At 54.9% G+C, this 8,424-nt stretch overlaps 1 protein-coding gene across 3 annotated transcripts in view; it reads right to left on the bottom strand.

The window, feature by feature from the left end:
* Positions 1-6,977: 6,977 nt before the first annotated feature.
* Positions 6,978-8,424, bottom strand: part of ARHGAP26 (Rho GTPase activating protein 26) — a 104,368-nt gene continuing 102,921 nt past the window's right edge. For all 3 annotated transcript variants that reach the window (XM_053991024.1, XM_053991025.1, XM_053991028.1), the window contains one exon: positions 6,978-8,346. In XM_053991024.1, coding sequence (XP_053846999.1) covers positions 8,258-8,346 — 89 coding nt within the window. In that variant the 3' untranslated portion in view covers positions 6,978-8,257. The remainder of the gene's footprint in view (positions 8,347-8,424) is intronic.

The following is an 8,424-nucleotide window of genomic DNA, read 5'->3' as shown; positions in this document are numbered from 1 at the left end:
TGGCTCCAAAATGCTTTTGTGGAGTTTTTGTTGTGGTCTTGGAGAGGGTCGGGTCTGACATGGCAGGGGAGGGACTCTATGAATTTATGGTCCCTTCCAACCTCAGTCCCTCCTTAATTCTATGATTTTTAATGTATTTTGTCACTGCGGTGGTTCCCAACTGTCTGATACTCATCAGAATGTGATAAAAGCTCTCTCCCCCGGCAGGTGCCAGCTGCCAAACATTAGTGATAGAGGGAAATAAAAGGTACTGAAAAGCCTCGGGGCTCCCCAGGTGTGGGCTGGGACAGAGGCCCTGGGCAGGGGACGGGTGGTGGGGTCCTGTGCAGAGACAGAACTGATCCCAGGAAAATGGGAAAAGGACTTGGTAGGTCAGCAGGGCTGCAAGGAGCCTCTGGCTGTGAAGATGCTGCACTTGGGTTCAGAAAGTCTCAGCCCTGGAGCAGAAGATGCTGCCATGAAGCTCCTTGCCTGCCGTGCTGGAGTTTTCGACGTTTCCAACCCCTCAAACCGCCGCGGTTTTCCCCCAGCACAGCTCAGCCTTCCCCCGAGCCACAGAGCGAGGCCTGCTGTAATAAAATCCCACTTAACTGCAGCAGAAAAGGCCGAGTTCCCAGCAGGGAATGATTTCTTTGAACTGTTTGCAATTAAAACAAAGCTTACATAAATTTCCCTTTGGTAATTCCCAAGCTGGATGGCTGCGGATGGGGGTCAGAGGCAAGGCAAGGATGGGATTTACGATAACCACGTTTGTTCGGGCTGCAGTTATGGGAAGATGCTGTAAGGAGAGCCATCAGCCACTCAGATAAGGAACTGCTCAGTGCCTCACGGGCTCCAGCCTCATGGTAAGTGCATCGAGTCCTCAGTGTGGTCACATCCCACCCGAAATCCCCTTTGTCCCGTTCCATTTACAAAAGCATTGAGAGCAGAAGCATCTGTGGCCCAGGATGTGATTCCTGCAGGGTTTCTGCCCCTTCCCTCTGCACCCTCCTGTGCTCCATGGCCTGGTGGTGGGTTGGGACACGGGCTGCTGCCCTCCCTCACCTGCCACCTTGTTCTGCTCTTTCTGCTTTCTTGGGCTCTATCCTCAGCTTCCAAGAAATCCGGGTGCAGCCCAGCACGTGATTGCAATTCATGACTTCTGTTGTGTTCACATTATCCCAGTAAAATGATGCCATTTCAGACTGGTCAGGAAAAGATGCCATTAAATGCCATTTTTACAGTTCTGACATTTAAGATTTGAGCTTTTGAGTTCGTGTTTGCCCCCGGGAGGGTCCCCAGTGGGCTGGTTTGTCCCTGGCTGTGTCCCCCCTGCAGCGTGAGCTCGTGTCGAGCTGTTCTGTGTCAGGCACAAATCCTGGGCTTTTACAGAATAAAAGACTCCTTGGCTGTGGATTACTGCTTATCCCAAAGGGGCTCCCAGATGCTCTCAGTGCTCTTGCCAAGCTCCTGCCAGGGTCCAGCAAGTTTGGTGCATTTCCTTACCAGGGTTACCAATAACTTCAATTACTGGTGAACCTGAAAATGCATTATATATTATATATAATACATGGACATTTCAAAATAAAACAGTGCAAATATTGAACTTGTCAAAGTCTGGCTGGAGGAGTGGCACGGAGAGGAGCCATCACAAGGGAGCTCACTGATGTCCAGTGCCTGAGCCCGGGGCTCAGCTGATAAAATCCAACCTGGAGGAGGGGTGGTGGCATTAAATAGCCTTATCCAATCCATCACAGGCCTGGCACAGCTCCAGAGCATAATGAAGGATATTCTCTGAGGTCACAACAGGGAACCTTAGGTTAAAAAAATAACAAGTAAGTGGAATACTTCTAATTACGGGATCTGTTGATTTGAGATCAAACCACATAAAAAGGTTGGGGCAAAACTGCTGAGGCAGAATCAGCTGTGGGCACTAATTGTGCTCCTGATGCAGGAGATGAGGTGACACTTCCTGCTGAGAAAGGTGACCTGGTGTGCCCAGGGCTGGGCAGGGGGCTCAGGGATGTGTCCCCAAGGAGCAGAGCGTGGAGGGGAAATAATCTCCAGGGATGGACACGGGGAGCTGCATCCCTGAGGAGCTGAGAGGGGAAACAGAGGCACAGGCAGGGACACAGGCCAGGGGGGCTGTCCCTGCTGTCCTGTCACCCTGGGCTCCTGCCTTGGCCCCAGCACACGCCTATCTGGGCTCCTGCAAGAACAAATCCAGAATTAAACCCCAGCATTTTTAATTCCTCATTTCTCTCCCGCCCTTTCCCTTTTTTACCCTTTTTGGCTCGCAGGCAGAGTTCCTCCAGCTGGCTGCAGCTGAGCCACACGTGTTCCTACCCCAAACAAACACAGCGCTGGCCTGCGAGGCTCAAACACTGCAATTACTAAAAATAATTTTTAAAAATCCACCCAGCCCAACCCAACCCTTGGCAAGTCCAAGGGAAGCCGAGGGATGTGGCTCTCACGCCCTCCCCTCCTGCAGCCCCTGCCCGGGGCAAGGACAGGTCGGGGGTCCCTGCTGGGGTCCCGGGGGGCTCCTGCTGCCCCTCGGCCACTGCTCGCTGCTGGGTTTGCTGAGCATAACAGGGCTGAAACAGCTCAAAGCTGTCGGGCTAAATATATCCCCGTTGCTGGGGAAATAAATAATAAACAGCAGCTCGATAGGGATGGCACAGAGTCATTGGTTCTGCTCGGGCTGGGGCTGCAGCGCTCCGGGTACCACACAGGGCAGCAAAACCCAACAAAAACCGGGCAAAAACAACAACAGCAGTGGCTGAACAAATAGCCCAGCCAAACACAAACTTGGCAAAAAGCAACCAGCAGTAAAACAGAGCGAAAAGCAGCATGTACATCTCCCAGAGTCGGAAATATTTGTGATAATGCTGCAGCAAAATTAATAAGCTTTGAAAAGGGACAAAGCATCTCCAGGATCTCTGGGAGGTGGCAAAGGGAGGGCAGCTGGGTCATCCATGGGGCCAGGGGAGGTGGCACTGTCCCGGTGTGGTGTCACCGAGGTGTCACTGCAGGGCCACGGGCAGGGCTGGCTGAGGTACCCAGGGCCACAACGAGCTCGTTTGCTCAAGAGCTGGGGCAGCCCTGGGGAAAGCTCCTTGCTGGCTGCCAGGACAGCAGGACACGGTGCCATCAGCTGGGAATGAGCACTCACCTCGGTGTGACCGTGGAGAGGGGCTTTGGACAAGGCGTGGAGGGACAGGACTCAGGGAATGGCATCCCACTGCCAGAGGGCAGGGATGGATGGGAGATTGGGAAGGAATCCTCCCCTGGCAGGGTGGGCAGCCCTGGCACAGGGTGCCCAGAGCAGCTGGGGCTGCCCCTGGATCCCTGGCAGTGCCCAAGGCCAGGCTGGACAGGGCTGGAGCAGCCTGGGGCTGCGGGAGGTGTCCCTGCCATGGCAGGGGTGGCACTGGGTGCGCTTTAAGTCCTTTCCAGCCCCCTGTGCCAGGGAGAGGCTCACCCCAGTGGAACCTTCACTGCCAGCCACATTCCAGCCCTTCTGGGGCTCATCCCCGGAGCTCTCCCGTCCCTTGTCCCTCCTGCTCTGCTCTTCACCCACAGCTGGCTGTGAGCAAAAGCTCTGAGCAATCTGCAGATATTTAATTATCTGATTGCTGGGTAAGCTGGATCCTGGGGCAGGGCAGGCCCGGGGGAGCCGCTGATGGGGAGCAATGGGGGCTGTGGGGGGCTCCCAGAGGGATGGGGACACGGCAGGGACACAGAAATCTCCCTGTGGAGATGGGAGTGCTCCAACTCCCCCACGCTCCCAGCTCCTGCTCTGCCATCCCCACCTAATCCAAGCCAGGCTGGTCTCCGGGGCAGCCGGCTCCTGCAGACATTTTCCCCTTCCTGCGTGCGTCAGTGAGTTTAGAGCCCAGGTGTGATTTTCTAGACCCTTTTGTCTGAGGTTTAGAAGCAGAATGAGCTTCATTAGCAGAAGGGAGGATTTACAATAAGTAATAGGTAGGTGCTACCTTGTGAGCCGTCAGCATCGTGCTAAATTACCTGCAAACAATCAGCTCCTCACCCAGAGAGCAGAGCTTTAAACGGCTATTTCTTTAAAAACCTTTGCTTTTAATCGTTATTTCCCAAAAGCTGAAAATCTGAATTAGCCCAAATGTACAAATTATAATTGCTTTGAGGTTTCTGGTTCGTTAGGAGCATTAAACCACCATGCACTCACTAACACGTCTCTCCACCCTCGGGCTCTGTGCAGGTGACTTCCCCTTCAGCTGCCCTGATCCACCCCTGGGCTCCACAGCTGCCCGTGAACCAGGGCTGGGGCCTCTTCCCCAGGCAGCCAGGGACAGGACAGGAGGAGATGGCCTCAAGCATCCAAGCCAACCCCAGCGGCACTGCAAACCAAACCCAACCAATCCAACCACAGCCCAACACCCAAACCCAACCCAACTAATCCAGCAACCCAACCCAAACCCAAACCCAAACCCAGCCCAACACCAAACCCAAACCCAAACCCAGCCCAGCCCAACACCAAACCCAGCCCAACACCAAACCCAGCCCAACACCAACCCCAACCCAACTAATCCAGCAACCCAACCCAAACCCAAACCCAAACCCAGCCCAGCCCAACACCAAACCCAGCCCAACACCGACCCCAACCCAACTAATCCAGCAACACAACCCAAACCCAACCCAAACCCAAACCCAGCCCAACACCAAACCCAGCCCAACACCAAACCCAGCCCAACACCGACCCCAACCCAACTAATCCAGCAACCCAACCCAAACCAAACCCAAACCCAGCCCAGCACCAAACCCAAACCCAAACCCAGCCCAGCACCAAACCCAGCTCAACACCAAACCCAAACCCAGCCCAACACCAAACCCAGCCCAACACAAAACCCAACCCAACTAATCCAGCAACCCAACCCACAGCCAGCCCAAACCCAAACCCAAACCCAGCCCAACACCAAACCCAGCCCAACACAAAACCCAACCCAACTAATCCAGCAACCCAACCCAAACCCAAACCCAAACCCAAACCCAAACCCAGCCCAGCCCAACACCAAACCCAGCCCAACACCAAACCCAACCCAACTAATCCAGCAACCCAACCCAAACCCAAACCCAAACCCAGCCCAACACCAAACCCAAACCCAAACCCAGCCCAACACCAAACCCAACCCAACACCAAGCCCAGCCCAACACCAAACCCAGCCCGACACCAAACCCAAACCCAAACCCAGCCCAGCCCAGCACCAAACCCAGCCCAACACCAAACCCAGCCCAACTCAACACCAAACCAAACCCAGCCCGACACCAAACCCAGCCCACCCCAATTAATCCAGCTGCCACCAAACCCAAACCAAACTCACGGCGCACTTGTGGAACATCAGCCATCAACGTGAAACATGGCAGGGCTGCACCAAGAGACTCTTCTGATGTCACTTCCAACAGCCAGCACTGCACCATCTCTTTTTCTCCGTGACTGACCAGGGGCCAGGGGAGAGGCTCTGCCCACTGGCAGTGTTACCACCCAGCTTTTGTTTCATTTTGACTGATGACTTTAATATTAAGCATCAAATGCTGTGTCAGGCTGGTTTAAAAAAATATTTCCTAGCTTTAATTTCTCTTGGAATAAACCAATGTTTACTACAGTATTAAAGCTGGCCCAAAATGGGAACATTTAGTAAGCGTTCCAGACAAGTTTTTCTTTTTGGAAAATTTTAATTAAAAAAAAATATTCCACTGGCTCTCCTGTAAGAGCAATAACTTCTGCCTCGGTTTGATTTCCTTTCCTCCAGGAGACATCTCGTAAATACATGTGTGTGGGACTTTTGTTCCCAGAAACTCTCTAGGTAGCACATCCAAAAGCTCCCAAGTGCCTCTGAAAAGGAATTTACTCCGCTCTCAGAGTAACTGGAGTATCCAAGGAGCCGAAGGGGGACCCTGCACGGGAAGGTTTTGTGGGGACACGGCGGGAGCAGCGCGGTGCTGGTGCTCACACAGCATTGCTAAGCAGGTCCCTAAATACCCTGTCCCCAAATAATGCCTTTTGGAGGGCTCTTGGCAGGTTTGCAATTCCCATTCATCCCCAGCACTCGCTCTGCTCCAGCAGCAGCCCGGGAAGGCAGGAGGGAGCAGCTCGGCACAGGACAGTTACAAACACAAACAGTGCTGACAGATGAAGTATTAAGGGTTTGTAAAACTCCTTTCCATCAGCCCTCCCCATCCCTCTCCCACCCCCAGGGAGGGGCTCTCACACACCCGGCCCAGGCAGCCCCCAGGTGCCAGCACCAGCCACAGCCACGGAGCGATGCCGGGGCTGGATAAAGCCTGGCCTCATCCTAAGCCAAGGCTGGATACAGCCCAGCCCCATCGGATGCCAGGGCTGGATAAAGCCTGGCCTCATCCTTGGCTTCAGGAAAGCCAAGAAATAGCACAAAAGTTGGCTATAAAATGCAAATGGAGATGAACCAGCTAGGGAAACACCGGATTTTATCCCTACAAACCTCTCGCCTTCTCCATCCAGCACCTCAGAGCAGGGACCACGGGGCAGTTTGGGGACCTCACCCCTGCCCAAACCATACCCCCCACATGAGAGGCCCAGAGTGCTCCCCAAGGGGTCAGAGTGCTATGGAGAGGGTGTGATCCCACGGGAATGAGCTGTGCCACCCACCTTGGAAAGCAGGAAAAAAATGATTGCCTTTTTCCTCTTTTTTTTCCCCCAAGACAAAAACCCAGGAAGTTTAATTACTGTGGACAAAAACGTGAAGAGGGCTGAAATTTCAGCTCCCTTCTCTCGAAGGGACACCACGGAGTGAAGGAAGCAGCAGCTCCAGGTTGGGGGTCGGGGGGTTTGGAGCCTCTCGGTGACCAGCTTCAAATGTCCTTTGCTTCTCTCCTTACAGCTCTTCTAAAAATATCAAATATAGATCTTTTCCTCATAATATTTTAAGATACTCTATTTATACATTAATCCTTTCAAAAATAAAAAGTGACACATAGAGCAATTCAGTCACTCAGAGTCTTTAAAACTGTTACAAAAAGCCACGACATCCATCCCCAGCGCCGCGGCCTGGGGGTTGAGACTTTCTTTTTATAAAATATGATTCCAGCTCTCAGAATCCCGGCTCTGCAGTCAAACAGGGCTCCTTCTCCCTCCCTCCCCCTTCCAAAGGACCCGGAATGATGAGGGCTTTGCACGCTCGCCCTGCCGAGCCCTCGTGGCGTGTCCATGGAGGAAGGAGCTGGGCTGGTGCAGCCCAAGGGCTCCTCCCTGGCTCTCCACAGCCCCATCTTGGCCACACCAACAGCAAATGCCCCTCAAGGATGGAAATAATTCACCTGGCACAACCAGCACTGCACAGATTGGCACGGACGAGGCTGCAAGCAAGGGGAGGCCCGAAAAGCAACGCTGGAGAGAGGCAGAGGCAGCTCCAGCAGGGCACATCAGCAGCCTGGGCGCTGCTGGGAGCACGGATGTGTCTGTACAGTGGGACTGGGGAAGGGGAGGTACCAAACAGCCAAACAACAGCACTGGGGTTTGTCTGGGGCTGCAGCAGGAGGGCAGCACGGGCTGCCCACCTCGCACAGACTGAGGCTTACCCCACAGAGTCAAAATCCTGAAAATAAAAAAAGAAGAGTTTGAGAGGTTTGGTCCAAAACATCCTCTCTCCAGCCAGCAGGTGCCTGCTGAGCCCTGCCAGCCCTGCAGAGCCCGCCCGGGGCTCGCTCTTGCCCGCAAGAGCTGCGGTGGCACAAGGAGGGGACAGCGGCCAGGGCTGCCCCACTCAGCCCCCCAGCCCTGCCCCACAGCTCGGGGTGCTCCCTGGCAGCACCCAGGGCTGTGCTTGGGCCACCAGGGAAGCACGGGGAAGGCTCTGGGAGCACAGGACTCCTCCTTGGTGGGACCCTGCCGGGTGGGGGGCCCTGGGGTCCCTGCGCAGCCGGGGAATGTCCCCCTGCAGGGAACCCCCCCTCGGGGCAGCTCCGGCCAGTCCCAGTCTTCAGCTCGGCCCCTCGGGGCACTTGGCTGTCCCTTGGCTGGTGTTCCATCGCTGGGATGTGGGCTCGAAGCACCCCCACCTCGGGGCTGGGGGAGTCTCCCCATCTCCCCAGGACCACTCCCCCGCGGAATGCCACGAGAGGCGACGTCTGATCCGCACGAGCATCCAGCAGCGGGCACAGGGGTGTCCTCACCCCGGTCACGCAGTGGCAAAGGGCACAGGGGCCTGCAGGACTCGCCATGGATACCATGGAATGCTCAGCAGTGGCTCTGTGCACCCCACAGTTATAGGAACTCGACGTAGTTCTCGGGGATCAGTCCTGTCTTGCCGTTGAGGGTCCCTTCCAGCCAGCCGGGCTCCTGGGACGGGTGCACTGCGGAGACAGGGGAAGGGCAGGTGAGAATTTTTAAAATTTGTGCTCATTTTGAAGAAAGGGAACTAAGAGAGTTAA

This window comes from Vidua macroura, chromosome 15 (genome assembly GCF_024509145.1).
Source record: "Vidua macroura isolate BioBank_ID:100142 chromosome 15, ASM2450914v1, whole genome shotgun sequence".
Taxonomy (NCBI): Eukaryota; Metazoa; Chordata; class Aves; order Passeriformes; family Viduidae; genus Vidua; species Vidua macroura.
Note: the sequence above shows the minus strand (reverse complement) of the source record. Positions and strands in the feature narration are given on the sequence as shown.